Source organism: Sinocyclocheilus rhinocerous, unplaced genomic scaffold (assembly GCF_001515625.1).
Source record: "Sinocyclocheilus rhinocerous isolate Xijiao unplaced genomic scaffold, SAMN03320098_v1.1 scaffold226, whole genome shotgun sequence".
Classification (NCBI taxonomy): Eukaryota; Metazoa; Chordata; class Actinopteri; order Cypriniformes; family Cyprinidae; genus Sinocyclocheilus; species Sinocyclocheilus rhinocerous.
The window spans coordinates 661934-688107 of NW_015631726.1; the positions used below are offsets into that span (position 1 = coordinate 661934).

Below are 26174 nucleotides of genomic sequence, written 5' to 3' on the forward strand. Positions count from 1 at the left end.
AATTGGGTTCATTAACTCAGTGGCCTATTACTCTTAACAGAAATCAGGCAGTAAACCTACACATAAAAGACGTTGTTGATCATTAATTGAATGATGGAGAAGAGCATGACAACCAGCACACTAAGCATTTTGAAGAGTTGATTCAAGAGTGTTGCACTGAAACTTAGTGAACTCAATCTTCAGATTTTTTAAAGCAATGTTTAAAAAAAAGGCGGAACATAAGCCTTCACCAGTATCTTGCTACTCTTGATTTAATAATTATCTTCAAGCCCCTTCAGGTATATATACACAAGTTCATGTCAAGATGTCTTTCACATGTTCTTCTAGATTCTGCTAAATGTGAGTCACCAATGAACAATGTGCAGTGAGACAAAATGTTTGTGCTCCATCCAATCCTCCTAGAAAGTGGAAATGTTTCCAAAGAGAATGAGTTCCATCCTCTAACAGTCTCTAATTGTGAAAGCCTTCACAAACAGTCACCCTCACATTTCAGGCATTCTTCTCCCTCTATTTTGGCCTAGTTGTGGCCAAATTCACTGATGGATTTAGTAGATCTTTACCCACCCTGTATTCACAGCAGTTGCTACATATAGATTTAGACACCCAGACCTGCGGTGACATTATCAGTAGCATATGCACAAGGTCCTTGCCTTTAATTAGGCTAAGAGAAGGTAACCGAAAGCTTCAACCCTCTTGGAAATTGTACGCAAGAGGGTTTTCATGGAGTTTGTACTTCTTTGGGATTTTGATAACCCCAACCAGAATCCTGTAAATAACTATGCACTGGGTTCATAATAAATACAAGAAAGCTGAATAAAAAATATAATTTGGCCTTAGTTCTACACACTGTACTTTATAACTGTTAAACTACTTTCCAAATTCTATAGGAGCTAAAATAAAGCAATTTCAAGTATCAGTTTTGTCCTGTAAAGGCGTCTTATATTATTGTTATAAGTAATCTTATAGCATTACTGCGACCCACCTTAAATTCTGCCCTAATTGCATTATTTTTAAGAATAAAAGCTTGAGATAAATACTTCAATTAGTAAACATCTGTGTTTGGCAAAATTACTGCGCGCCACTAACATTCCCTGATTTTGTTTCTAGTAGAGAGCCAAAAATGTCATTTGTCTAATCTGTTATCACATGGGAACAGCAATTCCCACAATGAAAATAACTCTGCTCTATCTTTGTTATGTTCATTAATTAAAGTGCTCCATGTAACCATAAACCTTCATATTCATAAGCACAAAAAAAAAACATACAAAGGAAAAAAAAATGATAGAGCAAAACAAACGTATGTGGGCGGGTGGTGTTTGCTATCGTCATGTAGCTATGATTATAATAAATGAGTATTCAATCAGTGCCGTTAGTGTTTAAAACAAACTCATGTGGCTGTGCCAGGCTGTTAAGTGCTATAAAACCATTTCACATCTCCAACCAAGCAACACAACAACATTACTATTCCCCTTAACAGAAAAGCATAGTGACTGGCAGTGTTCAAAACTATACACAAATCTAGCCGTAGAAACCTGGATGGCGTGGTTTTACCGAAGATGTAGCAAAGTTGTTTTCCACCATTTGAGGAGAACAACATGTACAAATAAGCTGCGTTATCTTCCTAAATTCCTATCCGTGTAGTTCCATGAGACGCTTCTTATAGAAAAGTCATTATGGGAGACAGTTCAAATGGAGTTGACAGATTTGAGGCAGTCTCATCTCTGACCTCGGGGCAAATATTCCATTCGTACGTTCTCATTTGTACCTCATGGTACTACATGATGGTACTCCTGCCTTCTTGATTTCAAAACGTCTCTCACTGTTGCAGTTTTAATGAACCCAGCTAGAAAAAGCTGCAAGTCTTGTGCATCTTATCCACTCGCATGTGGGTGAAGTTTAAATAGTTCTAACAGTTTTCCGGCCATATTTCAGAAGAGGAGCCAGGCGTTGTGTGCTGTCGAGTCTTCCGTACAAACCTGGGCCTCTGTAGCTGTGTAAATATCCGTTCACCACTGTACGTCCATCTACATGGATGCTCTTGGTTGCTAGTATCGATTTTAGCTTCTAAAGTTCAAGGTAGACCCAATCTGGGTTTTCGTTCCACACATTAAATGACAAAATAAGGAAGGCTACCTTAAGGTGACAACTTTGTGAGCATACCGATCAATGCTGGCTAGATCAACAATAAAAACGTTATTACAGTAGACTGTTGCAGATCTGCTTTTATGAAGTTATTGATTTTGTGGCGGGCTGCAGTACGGACTCATTCATATGCGTGCTGATACTGTTCTCAGCGTGGAGCGCTTGTCTTCATCAAGTTGCCTTTACACGTGTAGTTTTACAGGCATATAATATGGACCGCAGGACTGTTTCCAGTTGGCAATCGTTCCAGTCTTACTTAAGAATCAAAAATGAAGAATGGCTCAATAGAAGTAATAAAAAATGTCTTGTTTGAGCAATACATGTGCAGATGAATTATGCAGATATTTTGAACAGAACATTACACATTGTGTCTTTTGAAGATGTGCCATTCGAGAAGGTGGTGATCAAAGGTCCCAGTTGACACCATGCTGTAATGAACATATGTTTTGTTGTATATAACAGCATGTAGCGTACAGCCAGGCCTGTCGCTTACTTTTTTTCAGTCTCAAACAGTAGGCGACATTGAGGACCATTTTGGGCCCTTTTGTCCCAAGGCCCACAACGATATTCCCAATACGGCAGATTTGCATACAACACATCTGCCTCATAAAATCATGTATGGAGTGCTAAAATAAACTATGCTATCCGAAGTCATAAATTACAGCAGATCTTATCGTAGCTTCAAAACAAAATCCCAAAACAAGATAAATGATAAACATTTCTGTAATTGCACAAAAGAATGACTCCTCTCTGCTATTGGATCAACCCACGTTGCACGTCAACGTCAGTACTTGCTTTCAATGAGATTAGTGTAGCATCTACCAAATGCTGGGAAGAGTTGGGCTCAGGTAGGGGAAACAGGTCTTAATGGTGATTGAAGTGAGGAGAGACAAGCAGGAAGGAGCTTTGATTGATGTTGCCATCTGTGACCAATGCCTCTGGAAGAGAAGCTCACTCAAGTGGATCAGTTCCAGGTCATTGGAGGTTGGGTGTTAAATCCAGTTCAGAGAGGAGCGGAGAGATTGGGATGCTGGTGTGAGAGCCAGGGTGAGAACACACTATGACTCTCTCTTTACCTCCAACTTTTCTTGTTTGTCTTGGTCATTGTTGCTACACAACAGTGTTTCTCTGGCGGTAGGGAGGAGGTGGCAACACGGTGCCCGGTTTTAGTGCATACTCGGACAGGTACTCCTGGTTCTCAGCCACGGCGGGTCGGATCCGCCCGTTTTGCCGGTAGAAGAAGCGTGTGCTGCAGTCCTGCAGATACTCGGGGTTGTGGAGAGTGGCCTTGGGGGGAAGACTGTGCTGCCAGTACTCAGGATTGTCAAATGTCTTTTTGGGCTTTATGTCGGCCTTGATGGTCCCGGAGTGAGCGGGATGGAGGGTGTGCATCAGGTGGAGTGGGTGTCCGGGATGGGCAGAGTGGGGGGTGTGGCCTGAGAGGGTGGAGATGCTTTGTTTGCCTTGGTAGAGAGGCTGTGTTGTGATGTGGGCATTGGATGCCGCTGGTTGCATTGTTTGGGAAAGGTTCTGGCTGGTGGAAGTTCCACTATTTGCTGCTGCTGCTGCTACTACTGCTGCTGCTGCCGTGTGTGCCACGGGGTTCTTCCTCAATACGTCGTGACTCTTTTCCCCAGAGTTATGGAAGGTGTTGAGGTACAACGGGTCATTGACATACTCATCCTCCACTTTGGGCTGCCCGTTGGAGGTACTGTGGTAACCTCGCTCGAGTGTGTGGACCTCTCCGTTTCTGCGATGGGTGACAAAAGGGTTCTCCTCCACAGGGTTGAGATAATCTGCATGAGAAAAGAAAAGAGCTGTCAGAAGAGAGGAGGTTGGCAGGATGAGAACATTGTGGCAGCTAGCGCTCTAAGGTAAAGCCGACTACCATTGATCTCAGCAGGTTTTCTATACAGACTCAACAGGATGCTCTCTGAAGTCCTAGAGTTATAGTAAATCCAAGTTCTCTTCATGAACATTTTTGCTAGAGTTTACTTCAGTATACTTTACAGAAAAATTATTGAGGTTACAAAGTGTGCTAGTGAGCCCATGACTGTGCAAGAATGAACACAAATTAGCCCAAGATTCAGTAGCTTCTTTTCAAACTGTCCTAAACTCTTAATGTCTTAGCAACTTTTATGAAATTTCAAAGGGATTAATCACTGCTTTGAACCCTGGGTTATGAAAAACTGCTTGATAGTATGTTTAATGCAGTTTTAGTGGGTACTGAGTACTGGTGCTATAGCTAAGCAATTTTAAACAAGAGGCTGGTTGTTTAGCAGGATTCCTGTAAGTAAATTAGCATGTTAATTTCTTAACGGATAAAAGTATTTGTCTTGATGCAATGTCAGTCACTTTAGATAAAAGAGTGTAATCTTAATGTAATGTTTAGGAGCAGACAAATAATCACAAATTCTCTCAAAGCTTTTCTCATTAAATATTATGAGCTTTGTAGTCAGAAACTTTTACAGGTTCTATGTAGTTTCAACATTTAAGGAAAAGGCAAAAAGGTCACAGTGATTGCAAATTCTGTCATTCTGTCATCATTCACTGACTTACTTTCTTCTTTAAAAGAGGAAAGAACAAAGATGTCTCAGTATTTTTGTGTTCATACAACGAAAGTCAGTGGTCTCCACAACTGTTTGGTTTCCAACATTCTTCAAAATATCTTTTGTGTTCCATTGTAGAATGTCAATCTTACAGTTGTGCAATCGCATGAGGGTGAGTAAAAGACAGAATTTTTATTTTTAGGTGAACTATCCCTTTTAAAACGACCAGAGTGGATATGGTGAAATTTACACAGATGGACAAGCAGTTATTAAAAAAGGTTTTGTGCTGTATTTGTTGAGGCAATATTATTAACCTTGTAAATATCAAGAACATAACCCAGGTTTCTCAAATTTACAAAGTGAAATTTCAAAACCTGACTACACAGGATTAATTACTAAACACTGGGTAACAACCTAAACAGTGCGAATCATTGAAAAAACACAACCGAAGGTTACAAATGACACTGGATAAATAATTTCAAGTGTAAAATGCATAACAGAGCTCTGTTAGATCAATCTCCTCGCTTGCTCCAGTTTATCCTTCCAGTACCTGAGGGCTTTTTGTCCTGCATGGCGCTCATGTATCCATCCTGGTCGGTCTCAGCTCTTGCTCCGCGCTCACACAGTATCATAGTTGGATCTGCGCTGTAGCGCTGGCCACTGCTGTCCTCCCCGGTGCTCGCCCTGGGTGAAGCCTTCTTCCTGAGAGTGCCATTACAGCGACTGTCTTCAAATGCCTCAGAGGATCCCGAGGCCCCCTGCTGGGTCATAGATTGCTTCTGAGCAGAACAGCCTGGGCTGACCGCGGACACAGCCACAACCCGCGGGATAGTGGCCATCATCTCCTCCATGCCGAAGCTGCCGTCCTGGTACGCAAACTGGTTCTGCAGAAACACAAATGAGCCTTTTAGTATCTTCGGCATGATCTATTTCTGTTTGCTTTACAATTAAACACTTCAAGAGAGGCAAATATTTTATGCCAGCGAGGCTCCAAATATTAATACAGTTTATGAGATTTAATGAAAACTTGGCAACAGTGAATGAACAGACGAGTGTGTAGGAACACAGCTCTCCTGATGCAATTAGAAATCTCATCACAATTAAACTATTTGTTTTTTCTTGTTCCTAATCCTCAGACTCTCCATCTGCCTGTCTTTGTTTCTAGCTCTTGTTGTGAGTTTGATTTTCGTTAAGTGCTGAGGCGGCAAGACTGTAGCAAAAAGGCCAAGTACATTTTTAAGGTATAAGATGGTAAAACCATGTTACTATAATACAGTACCATGGTACTAAATGATCACCATATTTCTGCCTTATGGTATTTTAAATGGTTCTTTAAAGCACTTCAGAGAAAACCATGGTATTACCATATCTGAATTCAGTCACAATGATCCATTAATGTACTGTTTTGATTCTTTTGTTTTTAACTCAAGTGTTGCATAATGTTAAGCAGGCAGATTCATTTACTATGAACAATCTTCTTGTTTGGTTTGTGTTCATCAAAATCCCCCCCCAAAAACAAAAACCAAAGGATTTTTGTAAAGCATTTAATTCACTGGATTATTCAAAACAAGATGGTTATCTGACTATTTTTAATCGAATTTGCAACTATAGTGTGATACTCACATGGTAATACCTAGTACCATAGTACTTTTCTACTGATGCTGTGATCTCTCTGCAGTAAGTCTGCAGGTGTTCTGTCTGCTCAGAGAAACACTGGCTATGTCCTCAATTCAGTGTCTGTTTCCTCATTTCCCCTTACCACTGACATTTTCTCTGCTTCTCCACTAACCACAAAACACCCATCTCATCTCTCTTTCTCTTTCTCCATCCATGTCTTCTCCAGCACCCATCCATGATGCTGTTTGAGCACACTGGAGCTCATTGCTGTGAATGAAGAGTGCTGCTGGGCAGACCATTACTCTAAAGAAGAGGAACTAAGAGTTGAGACTGTCACAACTAATGTAAAACTATACTTGTGTAAGGAGTGGGCAGTATCATTAAATGCCATATCATGAAATGAGTAATTTTATATCTTTACATAGTTATTGTCTTATAGAAAGTAACTGAAAGTGTATATAAATAAACATGGTAATGCCCATTATTGGATAATCTTGAGAATAAAAGGCTTCAGATTTAATTTGAGTATTCAATAAATCAAATTTGCAGTTTACAAGGAATAACAATTATTTTAAAAGTATAAAATAATTTATACAAAGTAAACATGAAAATATAAAGCTTAATAAAGTATTTAATGTTTATGCCAAACCTAAAAAAAATAGCTTTTATCCCAGTATCCCATTAAACATTTACAACCCACTGACCAAGGATGAGTTGAAAGACATGCACAAAAATGCTTTACGCTTTTTCCATTATGCTCAAACTTCAAAACATTTTGAGTGGAGATGAATTTGAGTTAATATTGCAATCCGCTATTTGGGTTATTTGGCAGAGTTTTGTTTTTCCAAAGCTCAGTTTATACGGCAAACTGCAGGCGAAAGATTTCTGTAATGTTCCAAAGAGGCTCTGAAGGATTGATGTCCCTCATTGATATTCATACCGCTCACTCTCTTTTCTCTCCCAGTTAGACGAAAACAAAACGCAAGTTAGAATGCAAAATGGCACACATGGTTTGCGAACACGGTCCAGACGAAAAGAGGAAACATTTCATCACACCCACCCCTCCCACACACTCTCACACCCTCGCTAAATCCGTTCTAAGTCCCTGGCAAAGACTGATTGAACCCTGAGATTTTGTCTTACTAAGTTACAGTTAAGAGCTGTTTGAGATGCATCCCAATCGGTTGTCCGTTCCCATTGCCGCTGCGCACACCAACAGTTAATAACGTGCTCATGGCTGACTAACACAGAGCAAATACCCACTCTGGACTTCCTGTCAATGGGTAAATATCATCTTCACTTTAGTGAGGATCCAGTTATTTATACTGGTATGCCTCTGTAATGAAAGCCCATTATAGGCACACGTATTGAGGGCGATTTTATTTTTTTTCTTCCTCCGCTCTACAGGAAAACCTTAATGCATGTCACAAAAAGCACTGCTGCTTTTGAAAATGCTAAGACAAATTAGCACCTGTAAATAAAAAAGACTGTGTGAATCTCAGCATTTCAATAGCCTTTATCAATAGGGGGGGATTATCGAATTGTGAGACTTCCTTTTCTTTTCTCAACGGCAGACAGGTTCGTTGTGGGAGAGCGTAGCATCTGTCAGTGCAGGAATGGTGGGCCGGGCTTTCTGGGATGCTCGTGTGGGCGGCACTTAATTGGCCAGGGGAGCATCCATCCACTCCAAGGTCAACGTCAGTTAGATGATGGACTCATCTGAAAACTCAATTCAGCCTCAGACAAGCAATAAATAGAGCTTCATGGAGTGAGAACTAAAAGTGCATTAAAATGTAAAAGGTATCCTAAAATATGTAAATATGTGCAAAATGCCCAAATGTGGATGCATGATGTATGTTCAGTGCATCAACGACCTCTTGTCCTTTGCCTGCTAAAGACATATTTCAATATTTGACAGGACTCGTGCTATCCTGAAGAGTGCCACCTAAGTGAACTGATTCTCTTCAAACTTTTTACCAAAACAGAAATCTAGAGCTTATTATGATTTCAAGTATTGAGATGAAGTGATAGGTACATTAAAGAAATGCAAAAATGACAATCCAATGACTTTGAAAGACTTTACACAATTGCATAGACAAAGTACAGTCCGATTTAGCCACTAAACACTGACTGATTCCAAAGTCCCTTACGATACATTCAAATTAGATACTATCGTTCAAAGGATTGGGCTCAGTACTTTTAATAAGTTTGAAAGAAGTCTCTTAGGCTCAAAAAAGGCTGGATTTATTTGATCAAAATAGTAAAAAGAAAAAAAACAGTAATATTGTGAAATATTACAATTTAAAACACATTTTCTATTTTTAATTTTCTATTTTCTTTTTAAATATAATTTAGTTATGTGATGGCAAAGCTAAATTTTCAGCAAAAAGCATTGAATCTTTTCATCATGTTGAAACCATGATAAAAAAAATTTTCAGGATATTTGATGAATAGGGAGTCCACAAGAATATATAATAATGTAGATTTTTTTGGTAACAATTTAAAAGTCTTTACTGTCACTTTTGGTAATGCATCCTTGCTGAAAAAAAAACCTTGGTTACTACAAACTTTTGAACGGTATTATATATAAACACTCAAAACAAAAAATTTACAATTATTTTCTTTCAGGTTAGGTCTAGCCAATTCACATTTTGTGACATCAATCAAAAAGCAAGAACTGTTGTGAAGACCAAGCGATGACTTTGCAAACTGGCTCTTTTATGAGGAAGACATGCCTTCCATTACTAGAGCTTCCAAACTGGGCATTTCAATTTACCCCATTCATTGTAATACAAGTGGCCCGTCTCTGCTATACTGTCTCTGACAGAGTGTGGTTTATTAAATGACTCTGTGTGAGTGTGTGATCGGGTAGTACACTCACTCTGTTGGGGTCCATGCGTGATCTGGTTGTGTATGCCAGTGGAGGAATACTGAAGGCTTGTGGCACCAAATACTCCTCGGCATCCATCAGATCCTCCAGTTCCTCCTCATCTAGCAGACTCTGAAAGAACTTACTGTCATTGGGGCTGGGCAGCTTCATGCGGTCGTCCCCCTGACACAGAGAGCATTGGGCTTGAGATATCATGAAACAAGACTTTATGACGCTTATGTGTTTTATTTATCATTTGTTCTTTTATTTTATTATTGTACAGCACATCATGGCCATTTGAGCCCAGCAGTGAGGCTCTTACCTGGATGACTAGGTAACGTTGTGGATCTCTTGCCATACGGCTGAACTCTGCTGCAAGCTCCTTAAATCTGGGTCTGCTGTCTGCATCTATCATCCAGCCTGGGGACACACATAGCACAACTTCAGTCAGCAAAGTAGAACACAACGGATAAACAATGCTGTGAGCTTTCTGTACATTTAATAGAAGGTTCTGGCTTCAGCATCTGCGAAATGCTGACAAATACCAAAGAAATCATTTTCCCTCTATTTTTAAAACAATAGAAAATGTGTTTAAAATAACGCACATAACAATATGCTGATAAGTTGATAAGTTCATCCGCCTAGAACAGTAGAGCGCATTAACAACTCAAATAACATATTTTATACAGAGCAATTAAAATAAGTGATTTAACAAAACTGCAAGCTTCATATTTCTGCAGTGAAATTCTCTGGAATTAACTTACTTTCATGGTAAGTTCTGTAAACATATTTCTATCCCAATATTGTTTCCGGGTCCAAGCCTCTACTCGGTTTCAAGTAAGAACACATCTCAATAGCTGTTTAGTTCATGACTCACAATGTCCCAGACACCAGTATTTTAATTATTCAGAAAAGATGTAGCACCGTTTGTTGTTTGCTTTTAATTTATTTTAGTACAATTTATAAACTATTTTAGAAAATAAATATTTTGAATTAGCTTTTTTTATTTTCGGTTTCTTTTTAGTTTTAGTATTTTTCTTATTTTGTATATTTATTTTTATTTCAGGTTAAGTTTTGGTAATTTTTATATTTTAACTTTTTAATTTTTTTAAAGTTTCCTCTGCAGCATATCTAATTTTTCTTTTTTCATCAGATATTTATATAGTATTTTATTTTAGTTTTATTTCAATTAGCAATTCTAATAGTTTTAGTTTTAGTTAACAAAAACAACATTGTTATTTAGGATCTGAAGGAACATTTGTAAACACATGACGTCAGACTTAAACTGATCAACAGGCTGAGAGAAAAACAGCTGTACTGAACAACTGTGTCACAATAAAAACATTAAATCATGTTGATGCATTTTAAATGTCTTAATAAATAACCTACAATTTCTTATTGATAATTATGTAGCAGTTTACTTATACACAACAGGATTCAAAGGTCACTGACCTACAGTATAAACTCAAGGTTTCCTTAGCTGACCTGCTTGAACACTAAATAAAAACTTCTACCATGATGTGTCATGGGTGTGAAGAAAAAAATATTTGGGATGAAATTTTGTGCAAAGCTCCCTTACATTTGACCATGACCATGTAGACGTCAATAGTGCAGATGGGAGGTTGAGGAAGCCTCTCTCCTTTCTCCAGAAGGTCAGGAATCTCTCGGGTTGGGATTCCATCGTACGGCTTTCCTCCGAATGTCATCAGCTCCCAGATAGTCACTCCTGGAAGAAAATCCAATAAACATCAATTTAAAAGCTTGTAGGCATGTGTTGAGACTGTCGGGTCGGTGTTTGTCTGATTCATACAGAGTCTAACTGCATGAAAACACTTGAAATTAGACTTTAAATAAGATAAGTTACATTTTACTGAAGCAATTAACTGCAATTAAGGCTCATCTCACCGTAACTCCATACGTCACTCTGATGGGTGAATTTCCTATAGTGGATGCACTCCAAAGCCATCCACTTTATAGGCATCTGACAAAACAAGAGGGAACAGTGGATCATGTTGAATAAAAAATGCACAATTATACAGTACATGAAAATGTAATAAAGTAACAAAATTAAAATAAAATAGCACTCATCAAGTGAGCACAGCAAGTACTGCTTTATTGTTTATTTACGCAACTTGACAAAGTTTCTTCAAAGCTTACATTGCTAAAACCAAACCTTATCACAGAATCATGCATTATATATTAAGTCTGGAACGTTCATATTTCAGAAATGGAATAATCAATGATATCTGATTCTTTTCATCTTTTGCTATTGGAAGAAACAGGTTGGGCTAAATGTGCGTGCAGTGCTGCTCGGCATCAAACCACGCTAAAGCTTTAGAGTTTTTCCTCTGTGGGAGAACAAACATGGTTGATTTAAAAAGGTAGATGGTTGGAGCTGAATAGAACAGAGTCCCAGGGTGCTCTATTCTGGTACAGCACAAAGAGGGAGATTCAGATAGATAAGATGGAATGTGTACATGAAGTGAAGTGCAGGAAAAGGACACAGCTGCAGGTGGGTGGAAGTTTGTTTGAAATGAAAAGGTGCAGAGAGGATGGAAGAGTGACTCTCTGCCACAATGTTAGGGTAGGTTGGTTACCAGGGTGTTGCTATGCTTTTGCTATGTATTTTTTTTTGTTATTTCTAGTGCGTTGCTATTGGGTTACTTGGGCTTACTAGTTCTGGGTGGTTCCTTACTGATGAAAGATAAAAGTCAAATGATATTTCTTATTTAGGGTATGGCTTTAGTGGCAATAAATAAATAAATAAATAATTAAATTATTGAAAAACTTTAAAACTCTATAGTAAATACCTGTTAATTGGTTTACTGTAAGTTTTACAGTGAAAAACTGTAGATGGTTTAACATTACATGTAGTTTCACTATAAAATACTGTTTTTTGCAAGTAAAAACTATGTAATACCATATACAGTGCCTTGCGAAAGTATTCATACCCCTTCATTTTTTTCACATTTTGTTATGTTCCTGCCTTATGTTAAACTGCTTTAATTTACTTTTTCCCACATCAATCTACACTCCATTCACCATAATGGTAAAGCAAATTTATTAAAAATAAAAAACTTAAATGATTCCATTGATGAGTTTGAATTATTACCATCAAACCAGAGGTACAGAGTCCCAAGATTCAACAAAGTTAGGCTGAAACACTCTTTTGTGCATCAGGCGATCCTGGAGCTGAATAAGACACTTAATCAAAAATCAAGAGTAATGTGAACATGGTGTAGTTGTAGAAGTGTAGTAGGAGGGTAAGGCATAATGTAATGTTTAAGGGAGTGTAATGTATATTGTGTTTTGTTTGTGTGTGGATGAAGTGCATGTTGTTGTTTAAAGGATGTTGATTGTTGTAAACACAGATACTGTCATGCAAGAAAAATTTCAGACTCGTCTGACAATAAAGTGTTATATCATATCATATCATATCATCATATTTATATATCTGGAACAGTGGAAATTTAGCTCAGGAGCATACATATTGCTTGTAGATGTCACTACACTTCGAGTGACGTTAACCTGTGGCAAATTCAATTGAATGGGAATGATTTGGAATGGCACACAGGTCTTAATAAAAGGTCTAACAGCTGATAATGCATATCAGAGCAAAAACCAAGCCCTGAGGTCAAAAGAACTGCCTGTAGAGCCCAGAAACAGGTTTGTGTCAAGCCACACATCTGGGGAAGAGTTCAGGAAAAAATTCTACTTCACTGAAGGGTCACAGAAGTATGTAGTCTCTGTTACCCTTAATGGAAGATCAGTGTTTTTCAGCGGCAGGGACCGAGGGACTCATCAGAGTAGAAGAAAAGCTCAATGCACCAAAATACTGAGATAGCCTTAATGAAAACCTAGTCCAGAGCACTCAGAACCTCAAACTGGGCAGAAGGTTCACCTTCCAACAGGACAATGACCCTATGCATACAGCAGGAGTCAGTTATAGACAACTCTGTGAATGTCCTTGAGTGGCCCAGCCAGAGCCTGAGCTTGAACCCAATTAAATATTTCTGGAGAAACCTGAAAATGTGCATCTGCCTCCATCCAACCTGACAGAGCTTGAGAGGTGAAGAGGTGAGGAGAAGAATGGCAGATAATTGCCAAATGCTGAAGAGCAAAGCTTGTCGCATCAAACAAAAAAGACTTGAGACTGTAAAGGTGCTTCAGCTAAATATTTAGTTAAGGGTACGAATACTTAACTGCAATGTACTTATTTCAGTTTTTTATATTAAATAAATTTACGAAGTTGTGACAGTTCTGTTTTTACTTTGTCAATATGGTATATGGAGTGTAGATTGATGTGGAAAAAAGTAATTTAAAGCAGTTTAACATAAGGCAGCAACATAACAAAATGTGAAAAAAATGAAGGGGTATGAATACTTTCGCAAGGCACTGTATGTATTGTAAACAGTAAAAGGACATTCCCGGTATATTTTAAACAAATAGTTTTGTTTCTTCTCATTTTTGTAACCACTAATTTACATTAGGGTGTTTTGTTAAACATTTTATGTTATTTAGTTTATTGCATTATTTTAGTGTAATGTGTTACAGTGACAGTGTTTTGTCTTTGTGTGTTTGACCCTGTGAATTGTTTATATGAGTACTGGCCATGTTTTATGGAAAGGCCATTTACAATAAACTCTGAGTCATCATGTGGCTTTATATTTTAATACCTGCATTATTATGGTGGTTATAAGTACATTTCAAGGCAAAGGGCTGATTTTGATATATTAACATAGTCACTTAATGAAAAATAGTGCCTGTATATTTTATAAATTGTAAAATATACAGGTACCAATATGCTATTCTGTAATACTTGAAACACTGCATTTTCTTTTTAGAATGAATATGCCTTTTTTTTTTTAAACAGAAAAAACAGGATTGATTCATTCATTCATTTTCGTTGTTGGATTTCTCCTTCAATGAAAAGCAAAAATCCTTTGCCCATTTCATCATGAGGCAAAAACTTTAAATCTGATCACTCAGAAAAATAAAAGCACATATTTCACACTGTCTAACTAGTCTGCATTTACTCTGGCTTTGATTAGTCGTGTATAGTGTGCACCAACATGATCCTTTAGAACCTGTGAGTTTTTGAATGTGTGCAGAGTGAAACCTTCTGTTTTGTAGTGTACATTTGGCCTTAGCAAACATTGTTAATTAGCCTGTCATTAGAGGCTGTGTTCTAAAACCCAGGGATGAATGTTAAGTGTAGCACATTTCTTGATTACTCAAAGCATTGTTACTCTAACACAAAGAGCACATATAAAATGATGTTATGCAAACAAGTCAGTGCGTGCCCTTTGTCTTGTTGGGGTCATGTGACACTGACCTTGCCCCCGTCTGCGTTGTATTCCTTCTCATCTGCATCCAGAAGGCGAGCCAGACCGAAGTCAGTGATCTTTATATGGTTGGGTGACTTCACTAGGACGTTCCGAGCAGCCAGATCCCTGTGCACAAGTCTCCTGTCCTCCAAGTACATCATACCCTGCATCAACACACACACACACACACACACATAGACTTTTTTAAAATCATCATCAATTACAGTGACAGTAATTTGACTGTTTGATTGTGTGACAATCAAAATCATCATCAACGCTAATAATAAGCGTGATGATACCATCTCACAAGCTAATCAAATTAATTAAAAGCAAAAATCATTTGAATAATACTGATTACATCTACAGTACTTCATTTGACAGATTACTGGTTAAGAAAATTTATATTACATATAATGTAAATTCAGTCTGGATATTTTTTTTGGATAGTTTTTCCCCCCACAGTACTGCCTAATTATATGACAAGTTGCCAGCTGTATCTTGAGTGTATATACCAAAACTAATTGGTGCTATTTTAGTATTAGTTATATACTATTATAGTATTTTTGATATTTTGAATTGGCTTTTATTTTTATATTTTCAGTTTTCTTTTTTTTTTCTTTTTAGTTTTATTTATTTATTTATTCTTTGTTTAAGGTCTAGTAATTTTGTTATGTGCTTATATTTGTAAGGGAAACAGGTCAATTTAGCTCAAAGGGAATCATTTAAGATTTTAAAGTTTATATATAGCTATTTAAGTTTTAGTTTAAGTAATTTTAGTACTTCAACTGAAAATTATTTACTTCAGTTAATTGCCAAAGCAACATTTCTAATTCCAAGTTTTCGTTTTTCATCTAATATGTATATTTTATTTTGTCTTTATTTCAATTACCGTTATTTCAATCATTTTTCTTTTTATTTTAGTTATATATAATCAATTTCCAACAATTATGAACAATTAAGCTGCTAACATAAAAGAGGACAATATTTCAGTTGAACAAATTAATTTTTATATTCGCTATCTTATTTACAGTTTTATTTACTTAATGTGCTTAAATAAGGTCTACTGCAAAACTACAAGATATTACTGCACAATACACATTTAAATTCATATGATACCATCACTATCTCTCATAAGCTAATTCTTCATGTATTCCTGCATGTGTTGGCATGATTAAATGAAGATTCATTATGAGGAAGAGTTTGTAGCCTTAAAATTAAATGGTGAGGAAGAAGGCATTAGCAGTAAAATCAAAGTTTGTTTGTTCTACCATCACTTTCAAAGACACTTTGTGGAGGGATTACAGTGGAAAAAGTCACAGTATTATTAATGGAGATTGTTCACATTGATAAGCGATGAGTCTCTTCTCAGGCGTGGCCGTGTATCGCAAAACAATGAAAACTCCAGATATCAATTTTCTGGAGGAGCGAACAATGCATGTAATCGATTTAAGTCCAACCCGCAGCATGGAGGCCTTTCGCAGGGCCGCGATCCGTTCACAAGAAAACAGCCTCTCTACTTTTTCTTTAACAGGGCTTTCAAGTGCCCTTGAGCTGGTGGCTGGATGAAATTTAAATCTTAATGTGATTGGTGGAGAGGTAAGGACAGCTTGTGGCAAAATGGTTTTACTAAGAAAGCGAGATAGTGAGAGCAAGCTTGTAAAAGTGGGGAAATACAATTTGAGAGGTCCAGTGTAGCCCATCACAGGTGCTCTCTGAGATGAGAAGACTCCGTCTGTCATCACAGAAAGAGTCTGGTTATAAGCGCTTTTAATATCAAATAGCTGTGAGAATTTATTCATAGGAGGAAAGTGTATTACATCACCTGTAAAGCACCATGTTGCTGTTGCTATAGACATAGTCGGCAATGCATCATATACTGGGGGAAGTCCTTGTAGTGCATTTATTTTTATAGGGAACTGAAGAGAAATATCAACAGATTTGGCTATTTCTGGAAGAAAAAAATAATCATTTTTTTGCAAGATGGTTGAAAAATATTTTTTATGTATTCATGTGCAGTTCTTTATTTTGCAGATTACTGGTTAAGTAAATTTGTATAATATTTCATAACATAAAATGAATCAGTTATTTTATTATTTTATTAATAAATAAATATAATTATTTGTAATTGAAATAAAACCAGAATCAAATATAAATACTGAATGGAAAAAAATATAAGGAATTATTATTATTATTTATTTAAATTACAATTATTTCAATTAGTTCTGGGTTTAGTTAACAAAAACAACACTGAACCTAATTGATGGTTATGTCAGAATATGAACAATTGTGTGGTTAACATAAAACTAGAAGTTACAGAGTTCTTCTGTATTTCAAATGAACAAACTCATTTTATGATATTCAGTTTGTTATCTTACCATTTACTTAGTTATTAACAGAGGCGGACAGTACCTAAGTACATTTACTTGAGTATTGTACTTAAGTACACTTTTTGAGTATCTGTACTTTACCTGAGTATTATTTTTTTCTGGGAACTTATGACTTTAACTTCACTACATTTGAAAGACAAATATTGTACTTTTCACTCCACTACATTTCTATCAAGGTCCTTGAAGTAGAAAGTCGTTACTATGTAGCAGCTTTGAAAGTCAGTGGGTGATTTATGAAGTGATTTCCCAGCATTTTTTGAACACTGATGTGGTATTTATTTACAACAATTCAATAATAAGAAGTTAATATTGTGGTATACATTACACACAATATTGTCTGATTTTGCTAAAATATTCTAAATAGGTTTAGAATCAGACTACAAATTATGCAAAAAACTTAAGATTTGTGATTCCACAGGCGTTTCTTATCATCTTGTTGCTGAATTGCTTGTATCCACTGTAGTCTTCAATGAACTTTTTAAATTCAAATGACTGGAGATAAAAATCTGATTTTCTGCTTTTATTTGAAGTGCAAAACAACACATAAAAGGAGTACTTTCCTTTATAAAAATAGCCAAATCTGCTGGATATTCTTCTCATTTTCGATTGTATCTATTCTAATCAAATGGGTACATGTCAAACCTGAGTGAGAGCTCAATTCTAATTGGGAACAAACCAGTGACACATAAAACGTAATGAATGAGGAAAGTGGCTCGCTTTGCAGCATGTCAACAGTCTAGACTCATGACTTGCAGCACAGTCAGATCTGAGAGCGTGTTTTCCACTGTGCTTATTAACATGATGGCAGCCGCAGCTCTGAAAGAGAAATCCCCAATTTAAGATGAGCTGAGAATATGAGTGAACCGGCTGGAAATGAAGAAAGGGGTTTATTTCAACCGCATTCAAATGGGTTTGGGTTAAGATGGGAAAGAGGATGATCTTTACTAACAAGAGTAAAAAAAGACTAATAGGTTGCTCAGACAATTCTTATGTTATGAAACAAGTATCCTTTACCAAAACCAACTAAGCTGCCTATAGAGGCAGGTTTCAAAGGCATCGTTTTCTTGGCATCTTAATTATGCTTCCCACTAAGATTCCTCATTATGGCCTTTGTAGCAAAGGGACTCCCAGAATGCACTGTGATTAAAACAGTAGGAAATAAATCCAGTATGCCATTATATTATCATATTATATCAATTCTAAATATACATAATTCATTTAATACTGAAAGAAAAATATGGACAGTCTTTGCATTCAAATCTTCATCCAACACAAGCCTTCCACAGTAAAAAGTGACTGTGGTTCTAGTTAGTTTAGTGTAGTAAGGCCACATGAGGGTAGTGTGAATGGGATTTGTAGAAGATAATAAATTAAACAATAAGTCCTTAATGTCCCTCAGGGGTCGGTATCCAGTCCAATGGTGCTACTAAAGGGTTGAACAAGAAATGCTAATCTGCCTGCTTTGAAATACACACATATCTGCAGAACTGTCAAGAAGGAGGGAACAAATCTCTTTATGCCATGCGTTTGCAATCTTTTCCCAGCAAGCAAATGTAATCCGAGGTAATGGTGTGGGGATTACACCCTCTGTGCCTGCTGAAGGGAAAAAAAAATCACTTCCTCTTCTCCATACACACCCATAACCACATTTCACAGGACTGTATCACATCTAGACATACACTACTGTTCAAAAGTTTTGGGGCTGTAAGATTTTTTAAAAGAAATTATTGCTTTTATTCAGCAATTGAATTGATTCAAAGTGACAGTAAAAACGATTATAATGTTACAAAAGACTTATATTTCAATTAAATCCTGTTCTTTTGAACTTTGATAAATGTTTTATAGTTAATACAAAAATATTAAGGAGCACAAGTTTTCACTGATAATAAATGTTTCTTGAGCACCAAAGCAACATATGAGAATTATTTATGAAAGTTCATTTGACACTAAAGTGTCAGCGGACGGGTGAATGGAAGAAGCGAGAACTCAAGGTGCAGGAAGAATGGGTCTTTTATTAATAAAAACCACAACAAAAACTACCCCGAGGGGGAAAACCAGGTAAGCAGGCAGGCCAGGGGCCCGTTCTTCGTACGTCGCTAACTCAGTTAGCTGGATTTGATTGTTGACGATTTGGCATGATCTTGGATTGTTTGGTTCTTCGAAGCTCATCCTGGAGTTGCTGTCATAGCAACAGGTCCATAAGCATAAACCTGCTCAGGAGCAGGCTTATTTAATGTAAACAGGATTAAATTGCATCTTTTTAAGCAGAATTGATACTTAAAATCTGTCCGCTACCACCGCTACTTTATTACAAGAGTACCCTACTAATCCAGGGACAACCATTTAAAATAATGATCATTTAAAAATTCATTTAAAGATAATATAATAATGTTGTGTAGTCTTTAATAATATAGACACAGACAGTTTTACTCACTGAAATATTTATTCGTCATAAAATTAATACTTCATAATTGTATTCGAGTCTTACACACATGCTATACAGATAATGTAGAGTTGTGCATTAATTTAAGTGATGACAGCTATTATGGGAGTGGCTTGACGGAGCGCAGGAGATGCAGATAACATGATCTTGACCAATAAGAAACTTTAACTAATGCTGTCACATAACAAATCTGTAAAGCCTGTACAAATATTACAAATCGTGAATCTAAATAATTGGGAATCATGTAAAAAAATTTAAATAAAATAAAAACAGTGCACATTTCATTTATCTATTATAACATTTACGTAGTTTTGTTCGCTTGGCTGTTTCCTTATAAAAGTCCAAAAATTTGTAAAGTTTTTCGTCAGGTGTCTTTTTTAATTATATGATGTCATTACGTTGCTGTCTTGCCGCCAGCCAATCGCTGCATTGCTGATCGTGGTTTCGAGTATCGATACATAACCCCTTTTAAACCAACCCATGAACGTGCAATTATCTCAGATAACTCAATCCAGCTAATCTAATCATCTACAACATGTGCGTTCAAAGAACCGAATTAGCCAGATCCTGATTAGCGCGATGATATCATCTTGGATGTGACATTTCATCTCGGCTGTAATAAGCGACGTATGAAGAACAGGCCCCAGGACAGAGCACTTGCAAGGCAAGATGAACATACCACACACACACACACACACACAACGAAACAGCACAGGACTGCAGACACCAGGATAATAAATAGGGAGACAAACGAGGAGGGTAACGAGGGAGACACAGGTGGAGTAACTGAAACAATAATGAGATAACAAGAAGGGCGGGGTCAGACAATACACAGGAGAGCACATGGCACCAACAAACACACAACAAGCCATGTGCCCAAACAAACACACAGTGACATCTGGTGGCCAACTAGGGCACACCAGCAGAACTGTGACAGAACCCCTCCTTTAAGGAGCGGATTCCAGATGCTCCACATACTAAAACAGAAAACAAAATGTCTAGGAGGGATGTGGACCGGAGCGGAGCATGTGGAGCTGATGCCTCCCAGGGCAGAGCTGAAGCCCACCACAGCCTCTCAGAGAAGGCTGAAGACCTTCACGGTGGTGCAGAAGACCACCACAGCAGAGCAGGCATGACTGAAGATCCCCATGGTGGAGCTGGCGACCACCACATTGGTGCAGGTGGGGCTGAAGACCACCAAAGTGGCGCTATAGACCACCAAGGCAGCGCAGGCAGAGTTCTTGACCACCATGGTTGAGCAGACTCATGGGTAGGAGTAGGCTCTGTAGCGGACTCGTGAACTGGAGTGGATTCCTGAGTGGAATCTGAAGGCTCCTGGACTGGAGCAGGTTCTTGAGTTGACTCTCCATGGCTGAGACAAGAAGAGCGGGCTGCTCAGTGATTGCCTTCATGGCAGCAGCAGTGAAATCGGGTGGCTCTTTAGCGGCCTCCATGGCCGAGACAAGGAGAGCGGGCTGCTCAGTGACCTCAGAAACCACCGAACATAGGATCACCTGAGTCAGGTCCTCCAGGGACACTGGACTAGGGACCACCAGAGTTGGGTCTTCCAGGACCACCAAACTTGAGACCCCCGCAGTGATGCCAGCTGCTCGCACTGACAATAGAGGTGGGTCCGCCAAACTGGAAACTAGTCTCAAACACCTTGGGCCCCCCTTGTGAAGAGGTTCCGGACTGGACAGCCATCTTGTGGAGAGGCTCTGGAGTGGCGGCCATGACGGGACGAGACTATGGGGTGGCGTCCCTCCTGTGGACATAACAGAAACAGCGAACATAAACAGAAGCTCAATCATACTTGATGTGCAAGAACAATCTTCACTGGTTTTCACAGAAGCTCAAGCATGATGAGTAACACCCAAGAATGAACCCCACTGGTTCTGATATGTCAAGCAAGCATGCCATTACTGATGTGTGCGCTGATTAATGTTCATATGTGGTGGACCACCCCTTTAAAATATAGCTGTGATTGTTGTCCATTACAGTGGCAGTGAAGAGGGGATTGTTACATGTTACATGTGAATGTATTTTCCTTGACTGAAATATATGGAGGGCAAAATATATTTTTAAAATGCTTTTGAAATATATTTTTTTCAAAATATATTTTAAAAAATATACAAAAAAATGGCAAAAAAATGTATTTGTAAAAAATATGTAAATATATTTTTTTACAATTTTTTTTTATATTTTTCAAATACATTGGAAAATATTTTTTTTTATTGTATGGTATTACACAACTGTAGAGTCAAAAACTTTAATAAAAATGTGAGATTGCATGCTTTTAGAGTGCGCTTCCGGCTTCGCTACCGTTCGGACGTTTTTGCTTACTGCTCTGCGCTTTGCTCCCTATTTCTGTACTTTTCTTAGATTTTTCTAAGATTTTTACTTCAGCAGATCAGCACAGTGCTCAAACAACATATTTTTGGCACAAACACTAAAACTAAAAACTCTCTGGGACTGGAATAAATCCACGAAAAAGAAGACTTTTGCCTCCCACTGCCAGCAGCTTACATTCCGGAGAAGGGAAAACACAGCTGCCCACATTCAAACAGAAGAGAAAGAAAATGCCTCCTGTTGAATCTACTTGCTGCATGAACTACTGCAAACTTCTACAAAGGATTGCGGTTCTTGAAACAAAGTTACTTGCTGGACTTCCAAAACAGGCAGAACACTCAGCAGACCATTGTCACGGACCCCCTCAGCATACAGCCGGTGAGTCCCATGAACCTAGTCAATCTCAACAGTTTATACCAAGTGTAGAGGAACAAGCCGAAACTGATTGTCACACTAATCGATGGCACAAACAGGGAGCGAGACCCAAAGGCACTCGAGACATCAGATTGTCACGAGTTTCTCGTATTGCTGCCATAGCATCCTCTACCCCAGATACGGCTATGACAAGGCTTGTGAATACTGGTATTCTACCACCCCCTATACATCTTGAGAACAGATTTGAAGCATTAATGAATGCGGGTGAGGAATCCCCAAATGTGATTAAACATGGATCGGATCAGCCAGCAGCTAACATCGCTACTAACAGACGCTCAAGGTCGAGCAGACAGCGGCTTTCAGCTCAGAGCGCAGCCGAGCCCAAAAAGAAAAGCACTGAAAATAGAGGTGGGTCCGCCAAACTGGAAACTAGTCTCAAACACCTTGGGCCCCCCTTGTGAAGAGGTTCTGGACTAGCAGCCATTTTGTGGAGAGGCTCTGGAAAGGCAGCCATCTTGAGAAGAGGCTCTGAACTGGCGGCCATCCTGGGAAGAGGCTCTGGACTGGTGGCCATTTTGTGACGAGGCTCTGGACTGGTGGCCATCTTGAGAAGAAGCTCTGAACTGGCCCCCATGTCAGGATGCCAAGGCACCTCTGACTCCCGTTGTGGGTTAGAAAGTCCACAAACGCCCCAAAGGACAGGTGCTCCGTGCCAAACCTCCTCCAGGTGCTGATGGGCTCATCAAGGGCATAGGAAATCAGGTCCTTGAGAGCCGCATCGTTGTAGTTCAGCCCCTCCGCAGCACTCCCGAACTCCTTAGCAAATTCCCTCAAGTCAGCCCCCTGTTGACTCAGGGAACTTAGTTTTGCTACCTGAAGCATGCTTCAGGTATTGGAGGCTGGTAACTGGATTGAGCCCATTCTCCGCTGAGTCCTCATGTGGCTCATGTTTCGTTCTGTCACCAGATGGGTGAGTGGAAGAAGCGAGAACTCAAGGTGCAGGAAGAATGGGTCTTTTATTAATAAAATAAATAAATAAATAAAACAAAACCACAACAAAAACTACCCCGAGGGGGAAAACAGGTAAGCAGGCAGGCCAGGACAGAGCACTGCAAGGCAAGGCAAGATGAACATACCGCACACACAACGAATACTCACTGACATAAAACAACGAAGCAGCACAGGACTGCAGACACCAGGAGAATAAATAGGGAGACAAACGAGGAGGGTAACGAGGGAGACACAGGTGGAGTAACTGAAACAATAATGAGATAACAAGAAGGGCGGGGTCAGACAATACACAGGAGAGCACATGGCACCAACAAACACACAACAAGCCATGTGCCCAAACAAACACAGAGTGACATCTGGTGGCCAACTAGGGCACACCAGCAGAACTGTGACACTAAAGACTGGAGTAATGGCTGCTGAAAATTCAGATCTGCCATCACAAGAATAAATTACATTTAAAAAATCATACAGAAAATTCACATAACACATTTGTATAATAATATTATTTTACCAATATTATAATAATAAAAGAATAAGCATAATATAATTCTTGAATATATATATATATATATATATATATTAAAGAATTATATTATGCTTATTCTTTTATTTGAAAATGTATTTGTTTATTTGAAAACACATTTATGGGCCATTTCCAGTCTGTTCACTGTTTCTATGATGTACTGTATAAACTGACAAGACTGACTTAAAGAAACATACTTGTGCACATACAAAAACCAGACGCATTCACAAAATGACAGGCCTCTGAAGCAAACATGAACAAACACAAAGGAAGTGACAATCAAGAACAAATGACCATGACTGGCAACCATTCTGTTGCCTTCCTCTTTCCTTCTGCACGCACTGCAGTACGTCTCACCAAAGACATGGTCTTAAGAGCTTTTCAAAGATTAATGAGCCTACATTAATATTAATCGTCTATCAAAATGCAATTATCTTTGCGTTTGCTGAGCTGAGGTAGAGAGGAGGGAAATGTACATTTCAGGGTAAATAATCTTGACTTGTGCACAGCTGTACCTGCAGACGGAGAAAGTGCTTGCTTGTACCACAAAAAAAGTGATTATGTCATACTGGCATGGCTTTTCAAGAGTCTTATTTGTACATAAAGCATATCTGATCATCTTTAAAATTTCAAATCACTTAGGCAATAAAAGTTATGATTATAATGTTAGCGGAGGAAAATAACTTAAAGCAAAGCATCTCATACTGTAGATGTGCCTATATCAAAGGCTTTCCTTCTCTTTAGCTATTTTTATTTCTGCACTGAGTAAGGAAGGTTAAGAGGCACGAAAAAGAGAAGCATTTTTTTGTCTTTTAGGCCACGGACAGAGAGAGTTTTAGCAGTGAGGCCTCTCAAAAACATGGAGACAAATAGAGCTGGAGTGCTCTCAAGAGTCATACATTACAGTCTGGGGAGAAAAGCACTGCCTACTCAGAAAATATGAACGTGGCCCCCAGAATTTCTTATTTATGTTCATATCAGAGCCACACAAACAAAGGTCCTATAGAATCCTATAGAATGCATTTTATCAAAAACAATTTGGTGGCACCAATTTTGGTGGATATTAAAATTATTCCATTGACATTGACTCCTGGATGTGAGTGAACCCTGAAATATATATATATATATATATTGGGTGTTGGGTTTGAGGGGGGTTATGGCCCCCAACGTAGCGCAATGACCATATCCCAAATATCAAAACATGTCATTTCCATACCTATACATATTTTACAGTCACCGTTTGTCACGGGTTGCTACTGACTGGAGCACGGAGCGAGGAACGAGGAGACCAGGAGTACAAAACAAAGGAGTTTAATTCTTTTTTTCAGGGAATCACACATAGCACAAGGAGTTGACAAACAATTCCAGAACAGGGAGAACAGAACGGGCTAGAACTAAATAGGGCAGATAACGAGGGGCAGACAGGTGATGGGGATAACTAATAACAAGGAACAGGTGATACTAATAATGCGCTTTCGAGGAGCTGGCACTGGAGTGAGTTTTGGGGCTGAAGCCGGCTCTGGGGGGCGCTCTAGAGACGAAGGAGGGCTGGACGGGACCAGCGGAGGCGATGGAGACGATGGAGAGCTGGACGGAAACAGCGGAGACGAAGGAGACTCAGGAGACAAAGGAAAGCTTTCTAGAGCGGATTCTGGGGTCACATGAATGCTTGGCGGGCTTGCCATATTAATGTTCAGTGGGCTTGCCATATTATAGTCCGGCGGGCTTGCCACATTAACGTCCGGTGAACTAGAGTAGGCCGCGGACGGCTGCGGGCTTGCGTGAGCCGCGGACGGCGGGCTGGTTCTGGCTCGGGGCCAGACACCAGAGGATTCCTTCCCTCCAGCTCAGTCCCGTGGTGTCTGGGAGGTCCACGGGGCGATGGTAGTTGGCCCCGAGCCAGAACAGAGAATTAATGGTGGCATCATCGAGGGTCGTAGCCGCGGCGAGCCTGCAGAACTCCCAGGAATACTCGACAAAGGGGAGATCTAGGTGAGCTAAGGCGGAGAACCGAGCGGCAATTTCCATAGCCGCGGGGAAAACAAGGAAAACAAAAAAACTTTTCAAAAAGGGAGAAAAAAACAAACGCGAGGAAAAGTCACCGCTCACTTTTTGTGTGGGTCTGGAATTCTGTCTCGGGTTGCTACTGTGAGGAACACGGAGCGAGGAGACCAGGAGTACAAAACAAAGGCGTTTAATTCTTTTGTTCAGGGAATCACACATAGCACAAGGAGTTGACAAACAATTCCAGAACAGGGAGAACAGAATGGGCTAGAAATAAATAGGGCAGATAACGAGGGGCAGACAGGTGATGGGGATAACTAATAACAAGGAACAGGTGATACTAATAATGGGAAAAGGAACTGGAAGGACCAAATAAGGACAACAGGAACTAAACGGGAACATATACGTGACACAGTTATGCAGATTGATCATAAACGCAGCTAAAAGGCTTCCAACCAGTGGCCGTCATTCACAAAACTTAACATCTACCACAGCTTTATCATAGGTAGAATGCAAAATGTTTCAATACAAGCATTTCAGTCAAATGTAATTTATGCAATATTTCAAACCTTTAACCC

The 26174-nt window shown here is 38.9% G+C and overlaps 1 protein-coding gene across 1 annotated transcript in view; it reads right to left on the reverse strand.

The window, feature by feature from the left end:
- Positions 1-2477: 2477 nt before the first annotated feature.
- LOC107741926 (receptor tyrosine-protein kinase erbB-4-like) overlaps positions 2478-26174 on the reverse strand; it is a 375191-nt gene continuing 351494 nt past the window's right edge. Inside the window, exons 21-27 of the mRNA XM_016554742.1 lie at positions 14513-14668; positions 11083-11158; positions 10757-10903; positions 9500-9597; positions 9190-9360; positions 5242-5575; positions 2478-3938 (exon numbers count right to left, since the gene is read on the reverse strand). Coding sequence (XP_016410228.1) covers positions 3253-3938; positions 5242-5575; positions 9190-9360; positions 9500-9597; positions 10757-10903; positions 11083-11158; positions 14513-14668 — 1668 coding nt within the window. The 3' untranslated portion in view covers positions 2478-3252. The remainder of the gene's footprint in view (positions 3939-5241; positions 5576-9189; positions 9361-9499; positions 9598-10756; positions 10904-11082; positions 11159-14512; positions 14669-26174) is intronic.